At 44.9% G+C, this 26,982-nt stretch overlaps 1 protein-coding gene across 11 annotated transcripts in view; it reads left to right on the forward strand.

Annotated features, from left to right (window-relative positions):
- Positions 1 to 26,982, forward strand: part of PPP2R3A (protein phosphatase 2 regulatory subunit B''alpha) — a 1,177,159-nt gene that overhangs the window by 880,416 nt on the left and 269,761 nt on the right. For 10 of the 11 annotated variants that reach the window (XR_004540589.1, XR_004540590.1, XM_033957843.1 and 7 more), the window contains one exon: positions 3,493 to 3,668. Coding sequence is in view for 8 of the 11 variants with exons in the window: in XM_033957843.1 (XP_033813734.1) it covers positions 3,493 to 3,668 (176 nt within the window). In the remaining 3 variants the exon portion in view is untranslated. Of the gene's footprint in view, positions 1 to 3,492; positions 3,669 to 26,982 lie in introns of those variants that run through there. The other variant, XR_004540592.1, reaches the window with a different exon arrangement.

A 26,982-nucleotide genomic window follows, 5' to 3' on the forward strand; every position in this document is an offset into this window, starting at 1 on the left:
CTTCCATTATATGCAAATCTCTTTCATTTATCAATTTGCTGCGATTGAGTCAAAGGTCTGTAGACTACACCCACGTAGAAGTTCCATTGTTTCTTTTCAGAGCGATCCATATCACTTCTTCCTCTCCCCAGGTCCCTTGCATTTCAGTCACTTGGATATCGATCCTTACATAAAGAGCTACCGTATTTTCACGTAGATAACGCGCACCCGTGTAAAACGCGCACACGGGTATAGCGCGCGAAAAACACAAATTTATGTACAGAAATTTTTATATACCGCGCACACCTGTATACCGCGCATGCTGCCCGACTCTCCTTTCGCCAGCCCCGACTCTCCTCTGGCCACCCCGACTCTCCTCTCCCCCTTGAAGTCCTGTCCCCACCCTGAAAGCCTGATGCCCCCCCCGACGTCCAATTCACCCCCCCCCCGCAGGACCGCTCGCACCCCCACCCCGAAGGACCACTCGCACGCACTCCTACCCGCACCCCCACCCTGAAGAACCGCTCGCACCCCAACAGCCTCCCGACCCCCCCATCATGTAGAAGCTCCTACCAGTGTCCTGCTGCTTCCTCTTGGCGGTCCCGACTCCCCGACACGATCGGGACAAGAGGGAGCTCAAGCCCTCTTGCCCCAGCCAACCGCGGCACCCCCGACATGATCGGGGCAAGAGGGAGCTCAAGCCCTCTTGCCCCCCCCCCGACTCCCCGACACAATCGGGGCAAAAGGGAGCCCAAGCCCTCTTGCCCCGCCGACTCCCCAACTTCCCGACAATATCGGGCCAGGAGGGAGCCCAAGTCCTCCTGGCCCTAGCGACCCCCCCCCCCCCGCTAGTTGTTCGGGCCAAGAGGGAGCCCAAACCCTCCTGGCCACGGCGACCCCCTACCCCCTACCCCCACCCCGCACTACATTATGGGCAGGATGGATCCCAGGCCCTCCTGCCCTCGACGCAAACCCCTCTCCCCCCCCAACGACCGCCCCCCCAAGAACCTCGGACCGCCCCCCCAGCCGACCCGCGACCCCCCTGGTCCCTGGCCCATGTGCCTCAGGCCCCGCCCCCAGGTGGGACCTAAGGCTCCCGGGCCTATTCTGATTGGCCCAGGCACCTTAGGCCCCACCAGTAGGCGGAGCTTTGGGACGGATGGGCCAATCCAGCCTCATTCCGTCGTTGGCTGCCTGCCGGACAGGCGAGTTTGACTCCCGTCTGTCCGGCCAACTACACAAAGGTACGGGGAAGGGGGGTGGGGGGGTTGCGGGTCGGCTAGGGGGCGGTCGGAGGTTCTTGGGGGGGGCGGTCGTTGGGGGGAGGGGGGGTTTGTGTCGAGGGCAGGAGGGCCTGGGATCCCTCCTGCCCGTAATGTAGTGCGGGGTGGGGGTAGGGGGTCGCCGTGGCCAGGAGGGTTTGGGCTTCCTCCTGGCCCGAACAACTAGCGGGGGGGGGTCGCCAGGGCCAGGAGGACTTGGGCTCCCTCCTGGCCCGATATTGTCGGGGAGTTGGGGAGTCGGTGGGGCAAGAAGGCTTGGGCTCCCTTTTGCCCCGATCATGTCGGGGGTGCCGCGGTTGGCTGGGGCAAGAGGGCTTGAGCTCCCTCTTGCCCCGATCGTGTCGTGTGTCGGGACCGCCAAGAGGAAGCAGCAGGACACCGGTAGGAGCTTCTACATGATGGGGGGGGATCGGGAGGCTGTGGGGGTGTGAGCGGTCCTTTGGGGTGGGGGTACGGGTACGTGCGAGCGGTCCTTCGGGGTGGGGGTGCGAGCGGTCCTGCGGGGGGGGGGGTGAATCGGACGTCGGGGGGAACTATGTAAAAAAAATTTTGTACAACGCGCTCACACGTATAACGCGCAAGGGTATGCGCGGTACGTAAAAACCAGTTATATGCGAGAAAATACGGTACTCCTCCACCTTTTTGACCATCTCTGTCCTTTCTAAAAAGATTATATCCTGGTATGTTTGAATCCCATCCATGGGATTCACTGAACCATGTTTCTGTGATAGCAACAATATCCAGCTCTCCCTCGAACATTAGGGCTTGCAGATCATGAACTTTATTGCTTAGACTGTGAGCATTTGTGGTCATCGCTTCCCAGCTATTTTTCAGCGGTAATCTTTTTTGTATATTTTTTTGTTTTGTTTCACTTCCCTTTGCAATGCTAAGAGGTGAGTTGCTAATATTGTTTGTGTTGCAATCTTTACTTTTTTTTTGCTGGGGTGGTCTCTATAATTGTCCTTCATACATACGCCACCCCCACCTTCTAGTTTAAATGCCTAGAAACATATTGTCTAAATTTCTCCGCAAGGTTAATCAGTGGGCTGGGTTGGAGGGGAGAGGAGAGGAGTAAGGTTAAGGATTGAAAGCTATATATGGGTTTTCAGTCTGCTTTTATTAAGTGACTGAATATTGGCCTCCATGTGTCCAAATCTGTCTAGTAGACTATGATACTAGTATCTCGTTGACATTGCCTGTGTGCCAGCAATATAATAACAAGCAGTCCAGCTGGGAATACAAGTGCTCAAAGAGCCAATTCTTTCTGGTAGACTGTGCCCTGGGAAGCTAGGAAGCTCATTAATAATAGTAACTATTTAGACTAGTCTATAATGGTAGAAACAAATTAAAATGCTAGGTCTACACAAGTTACAAGTGTTGGAAGTAGGAAGCAACTATTTTCAGCAGATTTGTTCAGGCACGTTTAGGAGTTACCTGGACAAATTTTCCTATTTCAAAATCTAGTCCCCTTCCTCTAATCCTGCTGACTTAAATTTTGTGGCTGGTCAAAATTTATCAAATCAAATTGCTCAAAATTAGTAAATCCAAAGACCCATTACTCAAGTAAATCAATGTAAACTCGGTCCTTATGGATATAAACTTATATTCTTCATAAAGAAGATTTGCATGGACCTCTGTATGTATTAGACTTTTTTCATACAGAATATTGGCACTCGAGTTCATCATCGGTCCCAAATTATATTTCTTTATACATATTATCTCTATTTTCTATGAAAAATAGTCTAATACATACAGAAGGTACCGCTGAGGTCCATGCAAATCTTCTGTATGAAGAATGTAAGTTTATATCCATAAGGACCGAGTTTACATTGGTCAAAATTTAGCCAGTGCCAAAGACACCGTGTAGTAGTCATTCTGAGAGTGTTGTTTGACTTTAGTTGGTCTGCATTAATATACTATATGCCATTTATCCTAGAAACAAGAATGTATTTTCAAATTTCATCCCATCCCATTAGGTGCAGAACTCAATTAGGATTCCTTCTCCATATTCTCCCCAGCATACATTAGAATCCTCATTGAGACATTTGCCAGTTGGCTCCAGATTCAGTTGAAAAGGTTTGCCCAAAAAGGTTTGCCCCATTGATTGCAGAAATGCAATTGCAATATCAGAATTGCAGTAGAGTCTATCTAGAACCTAATCAACTCAATTGTGTGAATCTGGAGCCAATTTGCAACCCTTCTTGTGACTATTTTTCTGCTTTCTACCCAGTGTTGAGTACTGGTACCGGTGCATGGACCTGGATGGGGATGGTATACTGTCCATGTATGAGCTGGAGTATTTCTATGAAGAGCAGTACCAGAAGATGGAGGCTATGGGTATTGAACCTTTACCCTTTCATGACCTGCTTTGCCAAATGCTGGACCTGGTGAAGCCAGAGTTTGATGGTAAGATCTCTTTCTCTTGTTTTTTGTCTTTTTATAACTCTTTTCCTCTCTCTTCTATATTTTCTTTCTTCCCTCTCTCACTTTATTGCAGTTTGCCTATTTTGTGCATATTTCCTCCTGATGAAAACAAACAGCAGTTCTTTGTCATGCATGCCAAATGAGTCCAGTTCTTGTGGGTTTGCATCCAGCTACCAGTAGGTGGAGATAGAGAGTACAGTATTATACAGTGGTGCCTCACACAACGAACTTAATCCGTTCCAGGAGCAAGTTTGTTATGTGAAACGTTCGTTGTGTGAAACGCGTTTTCCCATAAGAATACATGTAAAACAAAATAATTCGTTCTGCAGCCCTGTTTTCCCATAAGAATACATGTAAAACAAAATAATTCGTTCTGCAGCCCTACATTTCCCTCCCTCCACCTCACCTTATATGCAGAGTTTGCCAGCTTTCTTTTTCACCCAGCCGCACGCTTTCAAAAAGCTGTGCACGCGCAGCTGCTGAAGTTGATCAATGTTCTCCTCTCCTGCAACTTCCGGTTTCCGGTTGCGTCAGAGGAGAAGATTGAACAACAGAGCATGCGCGCATGTGCTGCTCTTTGAAAGTATGTGGCTGGCCGAAAAAGAAAGCCGGAAAACTCGGCATCTAAGGTAAGGTGGAGGGAGATGATGGAACACTGCATTCAGACAGGAGGGTGCTGCTGTTCCCGGCTCACATTAGGAAGCGGCGAGAGTAGTTCCGCCCCCCCCCCGGGCCCCTCGGGCGACTTCGTTGTGTGAAACGAAGTTCGTTATAGGGAGCAAGACAAAAAGTTCATTATGCGCAGCGTTCGCTGTGCGAGGCGTCCGTTATGCGAGGCACCACTGTACTGCACATTAATAAAACCCTGTGGAGCTCAGACAACTCAGTATTCTATCTACAGCAGTTGGTAGGTGATCACAGTGCAGCTCTTGGTTTAGATTTTTATTTCTGAACTTCTTGGTGACAATCAGAATTTAAGGTTAGTGTAACCCCCTCCTTCTCAGACTGAGGAAAAAGGTATCCCTCTTGAAATAAGATTTATTTTGTAGTCGTGAACACCGAGGGTTAAATTGATACCTTTCCCCAGGAGAAGGAGTGAATTACATAATAAAATAATATTGAACGTAATAATAATAATAATAAAATGTAATGTAACCTGGAAATAAAAATATTTATTAAACATATAATAAAATAGATATAAAGAAGCACTAAGGATTCAGAATTTAAATTAGAAATAATATTTAATAAACAAATGCTGTATATCAAATCTAAACAAAGAAATTCTACTTCCCCTCTGTATAGTTCTTCTTGGAGGTTTTTCAGGATAGGGTATTTGAGGCTTTATATGTAGGGGTACCAAGTTGGCGCGCTGTTGCTAGCAGACTTGCTGTTCCTGGAACAGACCTACTACTCTGACTAAAACAAATCAATAAGGGAAAACTCTATCCTAATCTAATAACCCCAAAGTTGCCTAAAATACTTTCTAAGCTAAAAAAAAAACGCTAGATAATTGATATTCCCTATACTTTTTCCCTCCCCAGAATTTCCTATTTCTCAAATCACAAAAAACAAATTCTCAATAAACTTTACAAAAGATATTCTCAGGAAAATGTTCCCAAAACAGTTTACCAACTTTCTTTCATCAGTATTTTCTTACATTTCACAGGAATCTGTCACAGGATTTCATAAAATCTTCTCCAGAAATCAGCACCACGGAAGTCACTCAAAGATCCTCTCAAACATTTCCCAGAAGAGTCTCACAGAATAGCAGACTGAAACTTTATTCAGAAATCAGCTCCATAAATTTCTTAGTTAGAGAATCTCTCAAACATTTCCCAAAAGATTCTCACAGAATAGCAGACTGAAACTTTATTCAGCAATCAGTACCATAAATTTCTTAGTCAGAGAATCTCTCAACATTTCCCAAAAGATTCTCACAGTACATCACAAAAAATCTCTTCAGACTCTCAAACATTACCAGCATCAATACCAAACTTAAGACCTTAACTAGAATTTCACAATCCTTCACAAACTCAAATAAAAACCACCATAATTACCTTCTCACAAGGCACAGAAACCAAAACACCTCCACACAGATCCATTTCACCCTCCCAACTGTCAAATCTGACAGTTAGAATGTTCACCCAGCTGATGCTGATCTCTGCATGAGGACAGCAAACCTGTGCAGGAAATCAGCAACAGAAAACCAAAACTGCACCAATACAAAAGACACACAAACCAAACCTCTCAAAATACACAGTTCTTACATACCAGATCCTCTGCTTCAAAAACCCTTCAAAATCTTCTTTAAACACTGTTCTTCACACTCAAGTAACTTTTAAACTTTTAAGAACATAAGAAATTGCCTCCACTGGGTCAGACCAGAGGTCCATTGCGCCCAGCGGTCCGCTCCCGCGGCGGCCCATCAGGTCTATGACCTGTGAAGTGGTTCCAGACCATTTTCTATAACCTACCTCTGCTTCTATCTGTACCCCTCAATCCCCTTATCCTTTAGGAACCTATCTAAACCTTCCTTGAACCCCTGTACTGTGCTCTGGCCTATCACAACCTCTGGAAGTGCGTTCCATGTGTACACCACCCTCTGGGTAAAAAAGAACTTCCTAGCATTTGTTCTAAACCTGTCCCCTTTCAATTTCTCCGAGTGACCCCTAGTACTTGTGGTTCCCCACAGTCTGAAGAATCTGTCCCTGTCTACTTTCTCTATGCCCTTCAGGATTTTGAAGGTTTCTATCATGTCTCCTCTAAGTCTTCTCTAGGGAGAACAGCCCCAGCATTTTCAACCTGTCAGCGTATGAAAAGTTTTCCATACCTTTTATCAGTTTAGTCGCTCTTCTCTGGACCCCCTCAAGTACTGCCATGTCCTTTTTGAGGTATGGCGACCAGTACTGGACACAGTACTCCAGGTGCGGGCGCACCATTGCACGATACAGCGGCATGATGACTTCATTCGTCCTGGTTGTGATACCCTTTTTAATGATACCCAACATTCTGTTCGCTTTCTTTGAGGCTATCGCACACTGTGCCGATGCTTTCAATGTTGTGTCCACCATCACCCCCAGGTCTCTTTCAAGGTTGCTCACCCCCCATTTTGTAGCTGAACATTGGGTTCTTTTTTCCTACATGCATGACCTTGCATATCTCTATGTTAAAACTCATTTGCCATTTTTAACCCTGGTTACATTAGGGGGTAGGACCAGCACATTTATGTGAAGGGCTGCTAGTATTGTAATATCATTGGTACTTCAAAGCTACATCTGGTGGTGTTGGGTGTCTGTTCTCCACCTGCCCCAAGGCTCTCCGTTCTTAGTCTGACTTCTCTACTGAAGAAAGCAGTTGCTGACAGAATAGCAATGACTACAAGGACAGTTTCAGCTGTCTCCGAAGTAATAGCTACATTCACTCTGGTAGAATGAATCTCTCTATAACATAGTAAATGACGGCAGATAAAGACCTAAATGCAGTGGCATACCTAGCATATGTGACACCCGGGGCCCATCATATTTTTACACCCCCCCCCCCCCCATCAGTACAAAAAACATGATTTTTAGTAACAAGCCACATATCACACATGAGTATCTAGGAAAAGGCAGCATCTTACATACTGCAGTGAGCAGTACAACAATACACCCATTGTAAAACTAAACAAGCCAGACTAGTACAGATCAATCCTGCAGTCAATCCTAACAAAAAAACATGTCTTTCGAACACACAGAACACAGAAAACACCTTTGCCTAGTATGGAATATGTAATCACAAACTAACCCCTCCCTCTTTTACAAAACTGTAGTATGGATTTTAGTCACGGTGGTAACAGCTCTGACGCTCATAGAATTCTGAGCATCAGAGCTGCTACTATCACGGCTGGCGCTAAAAGTTTTGTAAAAGGGGGGATAAAATAGAAATACATAGACAAAGGTTAAATTGAACCAGTAAGAAGCTGGACTCTGAATACAGTGCGCCACAGAAACAGTGACACATGTCTCTTAAAGCAATAAATAAATAGAAATTTTTTTTCTACCTTTGTCTTCTGTGGTTTCTGCTTTCTTCATCTTCTTGTAACTCTCTTCCTTCCATCCACTGTCTGCCGTCTCTCTTCCCCTATATGGCATCTTCTCTCCTTCTATGCCCATTCCAAAAACTGTATGCTTCCCCCTTCTATTTCTCCTTTCACCCTCAATGGTCTGGCATCTCTCTCCTCTCCTTCCCTCTCCCACCCCTCTCCTCTGCAATCCCTTTCCCTTTTTTCCCTCATTTTCTTTTTCAATTTATTTTCTGCATCAGTCTAGATTATGTTCTTACTACCCTCTCATCAATGTCCTTTTTTACTGTCTACCTAAAGCATGCCACCTCTTTCCCTCACCCCTCCAGTGTTTCCCTAACTCAATCCTTTTCTCCCCATCATGTGCCCTCCTTTTATTTATCCCCTCCTTCCATCGTGTACCCTCTTTCTCCAACCCTTCCATCTAGTACCTTCTCTCTCTGTCCACTTCCATCCAGCATCTGCTCCCCTCTTTCTCTCCTCCCATTTCCTTCCTGCATTTGCTCCCTTATCTCTCCCATCTGCACTTCCATCCAGCATAGGCTCCCCACTCCCCATTGAGAAAAATGATCATTTAACCCTACCCTATGTTTTCTATCTGATAATCAATTCCTAATCCACAACTGAACTTTGCCACCTATCCCATGACACTTTAATTTTCTCAGGAGCCTCTCATGAGGAACTTTATCAAAAGCTTTTTGAAAATCTAAATACACTATATCAACTGGCTCACAACTTTATCCATATGTTTATTCACACCTTCTAAGAAGTCAAGCAAATTTGTGAGGCAAGATCTCCCTCGGCTGAACCCATGCTGACTCTGTCTCATTAAATCATGTTTGTGTACGTGTTCCACAATTTTATTTATTATAATTGTTTCTACCATTTTGCCCATCACTGAAGTGAGGCTTACCGGTCTGTAATTTCCTGGATCTCCCCTGGAGCCCTTTTTAAAAATCGGCATAACATTGGCCACCCTCCAATCTTCAGGTACTATAGATGATTTTAGCGATAGGTTACAGATCACTAACAGCAGGTCGGCAGTTTCATGATAAACATTTTAAACTGAGGACAAGTTTCAACTTCAGCATATATTAGGTTCAAAGAATCAAAATATTTATCATCACACCGGAAGTTCGTGCATTTGAGTTTTTTTCACCCATAAGACTCCTGAGGCAGGCCGGTTGAGGCCGAAATATGTACATGTCGAGTCATAGAGTTTGAACCGTTCAGTTATTTGATGAATAAAGGATTTTAATGTAACAAATAATGTTCACCAATTTTATTAGGACATATCCACTCTTTGCCTTGTGACTTCTTGTGAGTTCTTTTAGTACCCTGGGATGTATACCATCCAGTCCTGGCGATTTATCACTCTTTAACTTGTCAATTTGGCTTAGTACATCTTCCAGATTCACCGAGATTTCTTTCAGTTCCTCTACATCATCACCCTTGAAAACCATTTCCAGTTCAGGTAGATCTCTTACACAGGGCAGGATTAATTCTTTGAGGGCCCCTAGGCACACAAGTACACTGGGCCCCCTAGCCCTGCCCCATCCACATCCCACCCACACCCCACACCCTTCCCCGCCCACATATATTTGCCTGTTTTCTTATTTACTTCTTTATTTCCAGTTGTATTTCTTTTTTTCTTTTATTATAAAATTCAAAACAAATAACAAAGATTACCATACCAGTGCCAGTGTACAGTTTTAGTTCTATGCAAGCCCCAAACATCTCTGAACAAAACCCCCCTTCCTTCCCTTCCCACCTTCTTGCCCAGGACTTTAACTCTAAACCCTTTCCATATGTATATAAAAGTGTTCAAATGCATTGTAAAGCAGTAATACTATCCGAAACATAAGTCTATATTAATAACCAAGTTTGCAACTCCTCTCAACTGCCTCACTCTATGTCGTCCAACTGTAACCCATATGTATGTATAAAAATACATACATATTGGTAACTCCTCTACTATGTTCCATTCCATATATGTTAATTTGTAACAAAACAAGGCAAGCGGTCCTCCAAAGAATCCAACGTGGAACAAAAGAAAATCAGCAGCCAATAAGGAGATTCAAATCAGGTATATTCAAGGTACTCCCAGGAACCATGCCTGATGCATTTCGCCAAACAAGGCTGGTCAATGCTAACAGAAAACCATGTCTTTCATACACACAGGATACAGAACCACCCTCACCAGTATGGAATAAGTAATCACAAACTAAACTCCCCCCACCCCACTTTTTACATAAGCACGCAAGAGGTTTTTAGTGCTGGCTGGCGGGCTGAATGTTCTGTGATGTTCTGACGATCAGAGGAATTCTGTGACCATCGAAGCAGTGCAAAGCATTCAGCATGTTGCCTTGTGTTACAACCGAAAGAACGGTACAGTTTAGAATATAATAACATAAGAATTGTTGCTGCTGGGTCAGACCAGTGGTCCATCATGCCCAGCAGTCCGCTCATGCAGCGCCACTCTGGTCAAAGACCAGCGCCCTAACTGAGACTAGCCCTACCAGCGTACGTCCTTGTTCAGCAGAAACTTGTCTAACTTTATCTTGAATCCCTGGATGGTGTTTTCCCCTATGAAAGACTCCGGAAGAGCGTTCCAGTTTTCCACCATTCTCTGGGTGAAGAAGAACTTCCTTATGTTTGTACGGAATCTAACCCCTTTCAACTTTAGATTGCCCTCTCGTTCTCCCTACCTTGGAGAGGGTGAACAGCCTGTCCTTATCTATTAAGTCTATCCCCTTCAGTACCTTGAATGAAACAGTGCTACATATCCCTCAATACTGAACAAAATATAAAGATGTAAACATAAAGATGTAAATTAAAAAAAAAAAGAGAAATATAAGATGTAAATATAAAGATGTAAATTTGAAAAAAAGAGAAATAACAAATCACTTTACAAATTAACAAATAAAATAAAACAAAAGATACCATTTTATTGGACTACTACATTTTCTAATTAGCTTTCAGAGGTCAAACCCTCTTTCCTTAGGTCAGTAAAGTATACTGCTGTTACAGTATCCTGTCCTAACCTGAGGAAGGAGATTTTGGTCTCTGAAAGTTAGCCAAAAATTAGTCTAATAAAAGGATCACCATGAAGAGGGCCATTGATAAGACTTTAAACTAAAAGTCAGGGGAAAGCCAACAGTCGACCACCAGTCGACCACCAGTCGATGGCCCAGGCGACGAAAAGCCCCGAAGAAAGAACTACGGCCAACTACTCAGACATAGGGGGAGAAGAGCACAAAGAAAATGAGGGAGACAACATAGGAGCACAGACAGATACCACGAAAGACACAGTAGGGGCTGCAAAGCTCGGAAAGCTCAAGAATGGATCACGAAGGGAACTTAAATGTATGTACACAAATGCAAAGAGCTTGAGAAACAAAATGGGAGAGTTAGAGACAATAGGAAGACGCGACGAACTAGAAATCATTGGCATAACAGAAACATGGTGGAATGATGAAAATGAATGGGATACAATACTGCAGGGATACAAGCTATACAGAAAGGACAGAACAGGGCAAAAAGGAGGAGGTATTGCCCTATATGTTCAAGAAGGAATAGAATCTGTTAGAGAGATGAAGACAGAGGGGAATGAGAAGTTGGAGTCCCTTTGGATTAATATTCCTAGACAACGGTACAGACACAAAAATTGGCCTTTATTATCAACCCCCAGGACAGTCGGAGGAGACATCAGAAATAATAGAGGAAATCAAGCAAGGATGTAAGACAGGAAATGTAATGATAATGGGAGACTTTAACTTTCCAGGGATAGACTGGAACCTGGGAACCTCAAACTGCGGCAAAGAAATAAAGTTCCTAGAAATGATAGGGGACTGCTTCCTAGATCAAATGGTGGGAGAGCCGATGAGAGGGAATTCCACCTTGGACTTGGTCCTAAATGACATTACTGGTCAGACTAAAGAAGTAGAAGTCACGGTCCCGCTAGGGACGAGCGATCACAACATGATCAACTTTAAACTTGACATTCGGAAGGGGAAACGTATCAAAACCTTAACCATGACCCTCAACTTTAAGAAAGGAAGATACGATAGCATGAGAGCCATGTTAAAAAAACGGCTCAAAAAAAGGATGAACACAATTATCATTAAATATATTTTATTGAGCAAATACAAGCAAAATCGGAAACAAAGAACAATAAAATAGCTCAAAATTGTATTAAAAAACCATCAATCCCACCCCTACCAACCCCACCCATCCCCCCCACCCCACCAACCCCACCCATCCTCCCCCTCTTACTGATGCTAAACATAATGAGGTAAATAAAAGATTAACACCCTAACAGTTCAAAAGGCGGCTACGAGCCACCAGAGATAATGTAGACCAAAAAGGTTCCCAAATCCGTTGAAAAGCCCGTCCAGGCAAGGAAGAAATGTCTTGAACACCTCTCCGCTCCCAAGAAAGCAACGTAATCATTTGACTATGCCAAAGGAAATAATCAGGAGCCTCCACTTCCATCCACTTAATCAAGATGCACTTAATAGCCACCACAGCCATCCAGCGAAGAAATGCAGAGGCCCCAGGTCTACGAGGATGAAAATGCAAGGAGGCTCCAAATAACACCAAGGCTGATCTTTGAACTGTAATGTTCCAGATGTTATCCACAAAAAGAAAAACAGCATTCCAAAAGGTCTGTATAGATGAACAGGACCAAAACATGTGGCCAAGACCAGCATCTGGAGCACCACAACGCCGACAGTCTGCAGTCAAACAGATTCCCGCCAAAAAAGCTCTCCGAGGAGAAATATATAGACGGAGAGTCAATTTGAAATGTTGTTCCCAAAAAATAGCATATTTACTATACATAGGCAATTTTTTAATAGCATTCAAAATTACTTCATCAGACAATTCCATATTCAAATCCCTCACCCAAGCATCCCGTATTTTCAAACAATCAAGCATAGGGGACTCGTCTTTCAGATGTCTATGATAAAATTTTAACGGAACAGGCTGTTGGGAACCAAATGTAAAAGCCTCCATCAATAATTCGCGACAAGAGGCCGAAAGATGAGTATTTGACAAAGAAGAAATGTAGTGGCGAATCTGAAGATAAGCAAAGACATTCAAGGTTCAAGGTTTATTAAATATACGAGGAAGAGAAAATTCCTCACAAAGCTGATCAAAAGATTTGATCAGACCCTCATCATCAACTAAATGAAACAAAAAACGAATCCCCTTTGCTTCCCAATGTACAAAGCTAACATTGTCCACCCCAGGAGAAAAACAGGCATTATAACGTAGTGGTAAAAAGGGAGAAACAGTAGGATTAAGAGAATGAAACCTACAAACCCAGTGCCATGCCCGACGAAGAGGACAATGCAACAACACACTGGGTGCATATTTCCATTTAGAAAGCAAAGAAGAATGAAGAAACGCACTAAAATGAGTAGAGATAAAACAAGAAAGTTCCAAAGAGGTATTAGTAAACGTTGAGGTGCCACTAAAAAGATCATTAATATGACGCATGCCACAAGCAATTGTCAAGAAACGTAAATTCAACAACCCCAAGCCACCTTTGTACCAAGGGGAGGCTGCCCTCCTATAAGGTATGCGAGCCCTCTTACCCATCCAGAGGAACCGCTGTACTATGCGCTCAAGACGCTTTTCATCATTAGTAGAAAGATAGAGAGGAAGAACCTGAAACACATAAAGCCACTGTGGTACAACAATCATATTATAAAGACTCACTCGTCCCAACAAAGAGAGGGGAAGACCCCGCCATAACTGTAATCGTGGCCCAAGAACAGAAAACATTTAAAGAAGAGTTAACATTTAAAGAATAAAGACGAGTAAGATCCATAGGTATATATACCCCTAAGTAACGCAGCTCAGATTCCGCCCACCGTAAAAGGAAGTGACCCCTCCAAGAAGTACGAACCGTCTGACAAGAAGGCAAAGCTAAAGATTTGTCAAGATTCAAAGAAAGGCCAGAATGAAAACCAAATTCAGATATAAGATCTAATGCCAAAGGCAAAGAAATTTCAGGATCAGTCAGAATTAAAAAGAGATCATCCGCAAAGGCCAAAGTCTGTAAGGGCTCACCTGCAACCCAAAGGCCCCGCACCTCTTCAGTATGATGTAAAGTACAAAGTAAAGGTTCTAAAAATAGCAGAAAAAGCAAAGGAGATAATGGGCACCCCTGTCTAGTACCCCGAAGAATAGGAAAAGAATTCGTACGAATACCATTAACTAATATAGACGCCCTCAGGTTAGAATATAAAGAACGAATTGCACTCAAATAAAATCCCCCATCCCAACATGTTCAAGAGTGGGAGAAGCGGTGCAAGACGATTGGCCAAAATACGAGAAAACAATTTTAAATCAACACTACAAATTGGGGGGGGCATTGTTGGGAGACAGCAGACTTGAGAGAGACTTGGGTGTGCTGGTGGATGCATCACTGAAGCCATCTGCACAGTGCGCAGCAGCCTCGAAAAAAGCCAACAGGATACTGGGCATCATAAAGAGGGGCATAACAACCAGGACGCGGGAAGTCATCATGCCATTGTATCGAGCGATGGTGCATCCACATCTGGAATACTGCGTTCAGTATTGGTCGCCGCACCTCAAGAAGGACATGGCGGTACTTGAGAGAGTCCAAAGGAGAGCAACGAAACTGGTAAGAGGGCTGGAACACTGCCCTTACGCCGAGAGGTTGGATAGGCTGGGGCTCTTCTCTCTGGAAAAAAGGAGGCTCAGAGGAGATATGATAGAGACCTTCAAGATCATGAGGGGCATAGAGAGGGTGGATAGGGACAGATTCTTCAGACTGAGGGGGACAACAGGTACGAGGGGGCATTCGGAGAAATTGAAGGGAGATAGGTTCAAAACAAATGCAAGGAAGTTTTTCTTCATCCAAAGGGTCGTGGACACTTGGAATGCACTACCGGAGGAAGTGATCAGGCAGAGTACGGTACAGGGATTCAAACAGGGATTGGACGGATTCCTGAGGGATAAAGGGATCGTGGGATACTGAGAGAGGTGCTGGGATGTAACACAAGTATAGAAAGCTAACCAAGTAATAAGAATAGAAAGCCAACCAGGTCGTGCATGTGCAAGACTGGAGGGTCAGGACTTTGATGAGAAGATAGGACTTCAATGAGAAACCAAGGTGGCAAGGGGGCCCCTTCTGGTGATTCAGACAGGTCGTGACCTGTTTGGGCCGCCGCGGGAGCGGACTGCTGGGCAGGATGGACCTATGGTCTGACCCGGCGGAGGCACTGCTTATGTTCTTATGTTCTTATTAAGTAAAGAGATTGGACGATAAGACCCTGGATCATCCTCCGCTTTACCAGGCTTCAATAACAAAGTAACCAAGGCCTCATTAGCATAGCGAGGGAAGGAGCCTCTATTAATAGCCGCATTATAAAAGTCAAGTAAGGGGCCACAAACACGGTGAGAGAGAATACGATAAAATTCACCAGAAAACCTGTCTGGACCAGGAGCCCGACCCGACCTCAGAGATTTGATAGCAATCTGTAATTCTAATAATTGAAAAGATTCATTAAGATGAGTCACCACATCCTCAGCCAAACGTGGCATACCTGATGATTGTAAATAATCAGATATGAAGTTCTCCGAAATCTCATCTGGTGCAGCATAAAGTCGAGAAAAGAAATTAAGAAGCGTCTCCACCACCTGCGATGTTTGAGTAACCAGACCCCCCCCCCCCCCCAGGATTCTTAAGTGCCAAAATCGGCCGATGGCCCAAACGAGCATCAACAAGACGAGCTAATAACCGTCCCGGTAGATTACCAAATCTATAAAATCTATGTTTATGAAAAGCCGCCCACTTCATAGATCGGGAATGAAGTAACGAATTAAGCGTAGCCTGAGCAGACAAATAATGTTCCCGAGTAACAGGAGAGGGACTAATCTGAAAAGCGCGTTTAGCCACACCAAGATCCCGTGGTAAAGTAATGATACTTCGATTAATACGTCTATTTCTAGCACAGAGGCAATGTTAGGAAATTCTACTTTACGGAGAGGGTGGTGGATGCCTGGAATGCGCTCCCGAGAGAGATGGTGGAGAGTAAAACTGTGACTGAGTTCAAAGAAGCGTGGGATGAACACAGAAGATTTAGAATCAGAAAATAATATTAAAGATTGAACTAGGCCAGTTACTGGGCAGACTTGTACGGTCTGTGTCTGTGTATGGCCGTTTGGAGGAGGATGGGCAGGGGAGGGCTTCAATGGCTGGGAGGGTGTAGATGGGCTGGAGTAAGTCTTAACAGAGATTTCGGCAGTTGGAACCCAAGCACAGTACCGGGTAAAGCTTTGGATTCTCGCCCAGAAATAGCTAAGAAGAAAAAAAAAAAAAAAAAATTTTAAATTGAATCAGGTTGGGCAGACTGGATGGACCATTCGGGTCTTTATCTGCCGTCATCTACTATGTTACTATGTTACTATGACCCCGAAGCACAGTCTTGGCAGTTTCCTAAAACAAAATGGGATCTTCCTGATGTGCATTATATTGTAGATAATCTTCCCATTGAGTCTCTAAAAAAGTTTGAAATTCTACATCTTGAGCCAAATAGAAGGGAAATCGCCAAGAATAGGAGCAAACATATGTCAGATCTAAATTTATATCTATCCTAATTGGAGCATGATCTGAGATAGCTATAGGGCCAATCTCCGCAGACAAAACAGAGGGAAACTGACCCATAGACACAAAAATGTAATCAATGCGAGACCATGTATTATGAGCTCTGGAAAGATGAGTATAGTCCCGAATCTCAGGATGCAAAAGACGTCATTGATCTACCACCGATAAAGTATCACAAAAATCAGCCAAAAGACGCCCTCGAGTCCCTAAATTAGATGAGGGAGGCACCGATTTATCTAATTCAGGATCACTAACCAAATTGAAGTCACCCACTAAAAGTAAAGGATCACCAGAATACCTGAAATGAAGAGCAACCAAGTCACGCAAAAAAACTGATTCTGACAAATTAGGGCCATAAACCACTAACAACAAATAATTCCGATCGCCCAACGAAATTCACAAAAGCAAATGACGACCCTCTGATGATTTGTCAAGTACCTGCACACCAAGAGGGGAAGATTTCCGAAATAACACCGCCACACCCCTACAACGTCTAGGCGAATCGGTGGATCGGGCATGGTCCCCACTGAAAAATACTATCACGGAAGCACAAAATCTCTACAATCCGCAGATATCCAAAGAACGGAAAAATAAAAGCAAAGGAGAACCAGCATGGCTTACTAAAGAGGTGAAGGATGCTGTAAGAGAAAAGAAGAATTCCTTTAAAAAATGGAAATGCAAAAGAACTACTGAAGCCTGGAACAGCCACAAAGACGATCACAAGGTGGTAAGGGATGCCAAAAAGGTCTATGAGGAGAAAATAGCGCAAGAGGCCAAGAACTTCAAGCCCTTTTTTAGATACGTAAAAGGGAAAAAACCAGCAAAAGAGGCAGTGGGTCTGCTGGACGACCAGGGAACAAAAGGGTACATCAAAAATGACAAATAAATTGCTAACAGACTAAACTCCTTTTTTGCGTCTGTCTTTACGAAAGAGGACATTACATCAATACCTGAAACAGTGAAAGTGTTCAAGGGAGAAATAGAGGACAACCTCACCACATTAGAAGTGGATTTGGACCAGATATACTACCAGATCGACAAACTTAAAAGCGACAAATCCCCTGGACCGGATGGAATTCACCCGAGAGTATTAAAGGAGCTGAAGGTAGAAATCGGAGAACTACTGCAAAACCTTGCCAACCTATCAATTAGAACTGGACAGATACCAGATGACTGGAAGATAGCGAACATCACCCCAATTTTCAAAAAAGAATCAAGAGGAGAACCGGGCAACTACAGACCTGTGAGTCTTACGTTTATCCCTGGAAAGATGGTTGAGGCACTGATTAAAGATAGCATACACATGACCTGATGAGAGCCAGTCAGCACGGCTTCAGGAAAGGGAAGTCATGCTTGACGAATTTACTACAATTCTTTGAAACAGTAACAAACAAATCGATAACGGGGAACCAGTGGACATAATATACTTGGACTTCCAGAAAGCGTTCGACAAGATTCCACATAAAAGATTTCTCAGGAAATTACAAAGCCACGGAATAGAGGAAGACATACTAAGGTGGATAGGCAAATGGCTGGAAAACAGAATGCAGAGGGTAGGCATAAATGGGAAGCTCTCAGACTGGGAGAAAGTGACTAGCGGTGTGCCCCAGGGCTCGGTTCTTAGGCCCATCTTATTTAATATTTTCATCAACGACCTAGAAGGAACGTCCAGTGAAATCATCAAGTTTGCAGCCGACACAAAGCTATGTCGGACAATCAGATCACAAAAGGACAGCAAGGAACTACAGAGAGACTTGAGCCAGTTAGAAAGGTGGGCAGAGACATGGCAGATGAAGTTTAATGTGGAAAAATGTAAGGCAATGCATTTAGGCAGAAAGAACAAGGAGCACAAGTACAGCATGTCTGGTGCAACTCTGGGTAAGAGTGAACAAGAAAAAGACCTGGGGGTACTGATAGATAGGACCCTGAAACCCTCAGCACAATGTGCGGTGGCGGCAAAGAAAGCAAATAGAATGTTGGGCATGATAAAGAAGGGAATCACAAGTAGATCGGAGAGGGTCATAATGCCACTTTATAGAGCAATGGTCAGACCACACTTTGAATACTGTGTCCAACACTGGTTTCCCTACTTAAAGAAGGATATAAAACTGCTCGAGAGGGTGCAGAGGCGAGCAACGAAGCTGGTAAAAGGTATGGAGAACTTGAACTACAAAGAACGACTTAGAAAACTAGGACTGTTCTCCCTTGAGAAGAGGAGACTGCGAGGGGATCTGATTGAGACTTTTAAAATAATAGAGCAGGACAAAAAGTTATTTACAATGTCAAATGTGACTTGGACAAGAGGTCATGGACTGAAGCTGAGGGGGGACAAGCCCAGGACAAATGCCAGGAAGTTCTGCTTCACACAGCGAGTGGTGGACACCTGGAACGCTCTCCCAGTGGAGATTACTGCGGAACCCACCGTTCTAGGATTTAAGGGCAAGTTAGATGCACATCTCCTTGAAAGGCGCGTATAGGGATACGGGTGACTAAGTTTTCGCCAGGTTACACCTGGCCGGGCCTCCGCGGGAGCAGATCACCGGACTTGATGGACCCAGGGTCTGATCCGGAGATGGCAGTTCTTATGTTTATGTTCTTATTTATATTTCTAAACATATTATCAACACAGCTACAATACTACTTTATCCTAAAGCAATAAAATAAAAAAATAGAATTTTTTCTACCTTTGTCATGTGGTTTCTGCTTTCCTCATCTTCTTGTCATTCGCTTCCTTCTATCCAGTATCTGACCCTTCCAGAAAATCTCTACCTCCCTCTGCCATCTCTCCTTCTGCTCCCCCCATCCCTCTTTGGTCTAGCATCCATCTTCTTCCCTTTATTCCCACTATGGTCTGGCATCTCTCTCATTCCATCTCTCCTTCTCTCCTCCCTGTGGTTTTTAGTGTCTCTCTCTTCTCATTTCCTCCACTCAGATCTGATATCTGTCTCCCCTGTTTCTGGGAATTCTCATCTCTCTTCCCTTTTCTTCTCTGTTCTTCCTTCTCTATTTCTTGCCTCCATCTAAATTAAATTCTTTCTTACTATTCAGTCCTCAGTTTCCCTCTTTTCACTGTGTCTACTCACAGCTTGCCACCCCTTTCCTTCATTCCTCCTCTCTCACTAACTCTATCTTGTTCCCCCCATCCAGCATGTGAGAAAGCAGCAACAGTGGTGAGGAGGTGAGGTCCCCTTACCTCCTCACCGCTGCTGCTGCTTTTCCATATGCGCCTGAAGCTTATGGCACAAGTTCTCCCCACTTCCATCATCTGCCCCTTCTCTCTCTCTCTCCACCCCAGGCAATTCCATCAATTATTCTGCCCCCTTCAGTGAATTGCCTGGGGTGGAGGGAGAGAGAGAAGAGGGCAGATGATGGAAGTGTGAAGAACTTGTGCCATCAGCATCAGCCACATGCGGGAAAGCAGCAGCGGTGAGGAGGTAAGGGTCCCTTGGTCAGTCCCACAATTTCACAATTTCCAGCATATCCCCTCCCTCCATTCTTGTAGCCCAGCATCTCCCTGTCCTTTTTCCTTTACTATATTCCTATCCCATCTCTCTTCCCTCCTGTCCCTCTCCCCATAATCAATCATCTCACCACCTCTCTCTTCCCTCCCTCCTCAGGGTCGAAGATTGCTTCCGCTCTCTTTCCTGCTGTTCTGTCCCCATCACCCTATGATCCAATGCCCCTCCTGCCCTTGTCCAACATTTCCCTTTCTCTCCCTCCCTCTCATCCCCTGCTCCAACATACAGTATTTTGACTGCCCTTCCATCTTCCTCTCCCAACGCCTGCCGACTTCCACTCATTTACTGCTTTCTCCCGCCTCTGCTGAAGCCTGTAAACAACTTTAACACATGCCGCAGGGCTCTAACAGTGCGTGTGCCGCTGACGGCTTCCCTTCTCCTTCCTCCCCCTCCCCCCTCATGAAGTAACTTCCCATTTGGTTGATTGAGGAGGAGGAGGAGGGAAGATGGTAGCATCATGCGCACTGTTAGAGCTCCATGGCATGTGTTAAAGTTGTTTACAGGCTTCGGCAACAGTGGGAGAGAGAAAGCAGTCGCCGGCCCTGTTTCACCAAACGAGGGGGGGGCCGGTGTTGCCAATCGAGGGGGGGGCCCGGTTTTGCCAATAGAGGGGGGTCCGGTGTTGCCAATTGAGGGGGCTTGGTGTTGCTGATCGGGGGGGGGGGCCCGGTGTTGCCGATCGCTGTGTAGGGGCTGGGCCATCGCCGTCTGAAAATTTTTGGGGGGAGTGATCTCCTTCATTGGGCCCCCTAACCATTTTGGGCCCTAGGCATGTGCCTACTGGGCCTATCCTTTAATACGGCCCTGCTCTTACATCTTCTGTAAAGACCGAAGCAAAGAATTCATTCAGTCTTTCCACTATGGTCTTATCCTCTCTGAGTGCCCCTTTTACTCCTTGATCATCCAACGGTCCCTTCGGGAGTATACTGGTCAGTAGATCTTTTCTGGGCTGTTGAGTTTCCTGGCACCTGGGTTGATGGCTGAGCACCCCGGGGTCTTATTCTTGCTTCACTATGCCTTGTTCTTTATTGTATATGGGATGATTGAGGCTAAATCTCAAGTGGTGACATGGAATTTGTCTACCGTGAATTCTGTTATTAAAAGGGCTAAATTACTTTCTTATTTGTTCCACCAAGAGGTGGACTTTGCTTGTCTACAAGAAACCTAATTGTCAGATGTAGAACAGATGAATGTTAAACTACCTGTAAAAAAGGTGGGGTTGCGATACTTATTAGCAAATGTTTACAGGCCCATACAAAATTGCTTGCTAAAGACACATATGGCCACTATGTGCTAATCCAGGTCACTTTAAGTGTGTTTAGTTTTAATTTACTGAACGTGTATGCTCCTACTGCTTATTAGCATGTTTTCTTCAAATCCCTGGTGAAGACTGTATTGGATTCTCCTACAGGTCCCCTTATCTTGGTGGGGGATTTGAATTAAGTACTGAACCCTTCTCTTGACCGGTCTTCCCCAGGTCTGCAGCCTCCTACTCCTCATAAGGGGATCCCCTATTTGTGTACAATTTTAGATTTAGTTGACCCTTGGAGACTCCTATACCCCACTGAAAGGGATTATGCACATCTCTCTCGATCTCACTCTATTTGGTCCTGCAAAGATTATGCTTTGATATCACAGTCCTTGTTTTCTAGGGTTCTCTCCTCGACTATTGGCCCGCAGGCCATTTTGGACCACGTTATGGTGCTTGTGGACTTGGAGGTCGGGACTCATGGAAGTGACAGGTGGCACTTTCCTACTTACCTGTATGACGACCCTCTTTTCAACAGTTCCTGGTAGAGCGCTGGGCCGATTATGCTCATTTTAATGCTGCCCATGCCGATGATCTGGTGCTTTATTGGGAAGCATCTAAAGCGGTTGATTTGGTGGTTTTTTGGGAGGCATCTAAAACAGTTCTTCGTGGCGAAGTGGCTGTGCAAAATTGCTGAATTACGGTCAAAATGATCTGTCTCGAGCGTCAGTTTCAATGTGCTAAGAGGACCCATCTTTGTCACCCCACTATAACTCATAAGGAAGACATGGCTGCACAGGCAGCTCTGAATGTTTTATTACATGAGCAGGCATGCCGGAGCACTATTTTTCGGTTATTTCATTTTTTTCATTATGGGAATAGGCCTGGACATTTTCTTGCGAGACTTACTAAGGCTTGGGGTGGACCTCAGTTGGTTCACTCCACTCGTCTTTCCAATGGCACCTCACCAACGCTAAGGATAAGATCTCTCAAACTTTCTGTGACTATTTCTCTCATCTGTACACGGCTGCCTCGCAACCCTCTTTGGTGCAGGCATATTTGGCTGATGCTTCTTTGCCCCATTTAAATCCGCCGATGATAGTTTCTCTGAATGCACCCTTGAAAGTCCTTGTTGACATACAAGGTGCTGGCCCCGATGGATTCTCTGCGGAATATACAAGTTTCTTCTTTCTCACCTTCCCGGAGCAATGGCATGTTATTTCAATACTTGTGTTGAAGACGCTTCTTTTCCTCCTGGTGCCACTGATGCCTTATTCACCTTGATTCCCAAGCTGGGAAAAGATCCCCTGTTTGATGAATCTTATCGTACCATTTCATTACTTAATGTAGATCTTAAGATTTTCGCAAGAGTGTTGGTGGACAGATTGGCAGCTTATTTGTGAAGAACAGGTTGAACATAAGAACATAAGCCGTGCCTCTGCTGGGTCAGACCTGAGGTCCATCATGCCCAGCAGTCCGCTCATGCGGCGGCCCATCAGGTCCAGGACCTGTATAGTAGCCCTCTATCTATACCCTTCTATCCCATTTTCCTTCAGAAAATTGTCCAATCCCTTCTTGAACTCCAATACTGTACTCTGTCCTATCACTCCCTCTGGAAGCGCATTCCAGGTGTCCACCACCCGTTGGGTGAAGAAGAACTTCCTAGCATTGGTTCTGAATCTATCCTCTTTTAATTTTTCCGTCAGTCGATACTGATTGTGCGCAAGGTTTTGACCGCATTGGTGACGAGCCAGGTGACCGCAACCCCTGGGTTGTTGGCCAGCCTGGATGCTGAGAAAGGTTTTGATCAGGTGGAGTGTTCTTTCCTCTTTCCTGTACTGACTCATCTCGGGCTGGTTCTGGTTCTTCAGTGGCTTACATGCATTGTATGCTGGCCTCATGCGTCACTGCTGATTAATGGGACTCGTTCCTCCTCCTTTGCTAGGAATTATTAAGGGGATCACAAACAGATCTGAGAAGGTTATCTTGCCGCTGTACCAGGCCATGGTGCGCCCCACCTGGAATTCTGTGTCCAACAATGGTCACTATACATGAAATAGGACATAGTACTACTCAAAAGGGTCCAGAAAAGAGCGACAAAATGGGTAAGGGACTGGAGGAGTTGCCGTACAATGAGAGGCTAGAGAAACTGGGCCTCTTCTCCCTTGTAAAGAGGAGACTGAGAGTGGACCTGATCGAAACCTTCAAGATAATGAAGGGATAGATAAAGACAGGTTGTTTACCCTCTCCAAGGTAGAGAGAATGAGAGGGCACTCTCTAAAGTTGAAAGGGGATAGATTCCATAAAAACGTAAGGAAGTTCTTCACCCAGAGAGTGGTAGAAATCTGGAACACTCATCCAAGGGCTGTTACAGGGGAAAGCACCCTCCAGAAAGGGTTAGATAAGTTCCTGTTGAACCAGAACGTATGCAGGTAAGGCTATGCTTAAATAGGACACTGGTCTTTGAATTGAAAGCTTTGGCCTTTGCAGATGACCTGATGATCGTTATGACTAACCGAGAGTGTTCCCTGTCACATCTGCTTGATGCTTTGGCTGAGTTTGGGTTTCACTAGGGCTTTTTGTTAAACTATCAGAAATCAGTGGCCCTCCCATTTCAAACGACTCTCCCTGCACAATGGACTGGTCCTTTCCCCTTAACATGGGCGCCTGCGAAAGTTGTTTATCTGGGATCACAATACCGCAAGATATCTCTCAGCTACATGATCTTAATATCCTCCCTTTGATGGGTAAAACGGACTCCACCTCAGCAGAGACGAAACAAGGCTACTTGCAAGCAACATCAAGAGAGAGAAGTTGAGAAGTTTTTAAACTAGGAAGAAGGGGAAAGCCGACAGTCAACCAAGAGACAGTGTCGATTCGGGAACCGGTATACCGGGAGGATACTGTGCAGGAAGATGGAGGGGAAGATTCACCAGATCGCAGACAGGACAGACCGAAAGGGACACAAGAGGGAAGGACACGCAAGAAGGGAACAGGCTGCAAACTCAAGTGTATGTACACGAACGCAAGGAGCCTTAGAAATAAGATGGGTGAATTAGAAGCTGTGGCACAAAAGGATAACATTGACATCATCAGCATCACAGAAACATGGTGGACTGAGGAAAATGTCTGGGACACAGTGCTACCGGGATACAAACTATACCGCAGAGACAGAGGGACTCAAAAAGGAGGAGGCATTGCCATATACGTCAAAGAGGGAATTGAATCTACTGGAGAGAACACGCCACAACAGATGGATAAGTTAGAGCCTCTATAGGTCAAAATTCCGGAAACAAATGGACCGGAAATGAGGATAGGCATCAACTACCGACCCCCAGGGCAGTTCAAAGAAATTGATGGAGAAATGATGGATGAGATTAAATGCAACTGCAAGGGAGGCAACGCAGTTATCATGGGCGACTTCAACTATCTGGGGATAGAATGGAACCTAGGCACCTCTGGCTGTGCTGTAGAGATCCGGCTGTGCTGTAGAGACCAAGTTCCTGGACGGTAGGCGATTGCTTCCTGGAACAACTTGTCAAGGAAAACACAAGAGGAAACGCAATTCTGGACTTAATTATAAATGGACTGCGAGCACAGGCACAGGATGTAGAAGTAGAAGGAATGCTGGGAAACAGTGATCAAATATGATCCACTTCTGCTTCAACCTGGAAATAGGGGGGAAACATGAGTCCAGAACGATGGCCACGGAGCTAAACTTCCGAAAAGGAAATTACGAAGGGATGAGACACATGGTGGGGAAGAAGATTAAGAAGAAGATAAATACTGTAAAGATGCTAGAGCAAGCTTGGTCTCTTTTAAAGGATACAGTCACCGAGGCACAAAATCTATATATACCGCATATCAACAAGGGATCAAAGAGGAAAAAGAATAAAGAACTGGCGTGGCTCACTGTAGAGGTTAAGGAAGTGATCAGAGACAAAAAATCCTCGTTTAAGAAATGGAAAAGATCCAAAACGGATGAAAACTGGAATAAGCACAAACAACATCAATGCAGGTGCCATAAGGCAGTAAAAGGGGCCAAAAAAGAGTACGAGGAAAAAATAGCCAAGGAAGTGAAAAACTTCAAGACGTTCTTTCGATATATTAAAGGGAAACAACCTGCGATGGAAGCAGTGGGATCGTTAGATGACCAAGGAATAAAGGGAGTGCTAAAGGAGGACAAAGCTATTGCCGACAAACTGAACACGTTTTTTGCATCTGTATGTACCGAAGAGGATATACACAGCATACCGGAACCCATCAGGCTATATTCTGGAAGTAAAAATGGGAAACTGACAGGGTTAACAGTCAGTCTAGAAGAGGTATGCAGGCAGATTGATAGGCTTAAGAGCGCTAAATCCCCGGGACCAGATGGCATTTATCCGAGGGTCATCAAGGAACTGAAAGGGACCATAGCTGAACTGCTACAACTAATAGCCAATCTGTCGATCAAAACAGGAAAGATTCTGGCGGACTGGAAGGTGGAAAATGTTATGCCGATCTTCAAAAAAGGTTCGAGGGGAGACCCGGGAAACTACAGGCCGGTGAGTCTGACCTCGGTACCGGGAAAGATGGTAGAGGCACTGATAAAGGACCGTATCATTGATCACCTTGATGATGACCAGCCAGCATGGTTTCAGCAAGGGCAGATCTTGTTTGACAAACTTTCTGCACTTCTTCGAGGGAGTAAACAGGCAGATAGACAAGGGCGACCCGGTCAGTATTGTGTATCTGGACTTTCAGAAGGTGTTCGACAAGGTTCCGCATGAACGACTACTTTGGAAAATTGCGAGCCATGGAATAGAGGGTGAAATACTCTTGTGGATTAAAAACTGGCTGGAGCATAGGAAACAGAGAGTGGGGGTAAATGGACAATACACGGACTGGAAGAGCGTCACTAGTGGGTTGTCGCAGGGCTCGGTGCTTGGACCTGTGTTCTTCAACATCTTTATAAACGATATGGACATAGGTACGACGAGCGAGGTGATTAAATTTGTGGATGATACGAAGCTATTCAGAGTAGTGAAGAAGCAGGGGGATTGTGAAGATCTGCAACGTGACATAATCAGGCTCGAGGAATGGGCATCGACATGACAGATGAGGTTCAACGTGGATAAATGCAAAGTGATGCATGTCGGTAACAAAAATCTCTTGCACGAATACAGGATGTCTGGGACGGTACTTGAAGAGACCTCCCAGGAAAGGGATTTGGGAGTTTTGATCGACAAGTCGATGAAGCCGTCCACACAATGTGTGGTGGTGGCGAAAAGGGTGAACAGAGTGGTAGGATTGAAAAAGAAGGGGATCACGAACAGATTGGAGAAGATTATCATGCCGCTGTACCGGGCCATGGTGCGCCCTCACCTGGAGTACTGCGTACAGCACTGGTCACCGTATATGAAGAAGGACACTACTACTCGAAAGGGTCCAGAGAAGATGAACAAAGATGGTTAAAGGGTTGGAGGAACTGCCGTACAGTGAAAGATTAGAGAAACTGGGCCTCTTCTCCCTCAAACAGAGGAGATTGAGAGGGGACATGATCGAAACATTCAAGGAACTGAAGGGGATAGACTTAGTAGATAAGGACAGGTTGTTCACCCTCTTCAAGGTAGGGAGAACAAGAGGGCACTCTCTAAAGTTGAAAGGGGATAGATTCCGTACGATCATAAGGAAGTTCTTCTTCACTCAGAGAGTGGTAGAAAATTGTAACGCTCTTCCGGAGTCTGTCATAGAGGAAACACCCTCCAGGGATTCAAGACAAAGTTAGACAAGTTCCTGCTGAACAAGAGCGTATGCTAGTAGGGCTAGTCTCAGTTAGGGCGCTG

Source organism: Geotrypetes seraphini, chromosome 9 (genome assembly GCF_902459505.1).
Source record: "Geotrypetes seraphini chromosome 9, aGeoSer1.1, whole genome shotgun sequence".
Classification (NCBI taxonomy): Eukaryota; Metazoa; Chordata; class Amphibia; order Gymnophiona; family Dermophiidae; genus Geotrypetes; species Geotrypetes seraphini.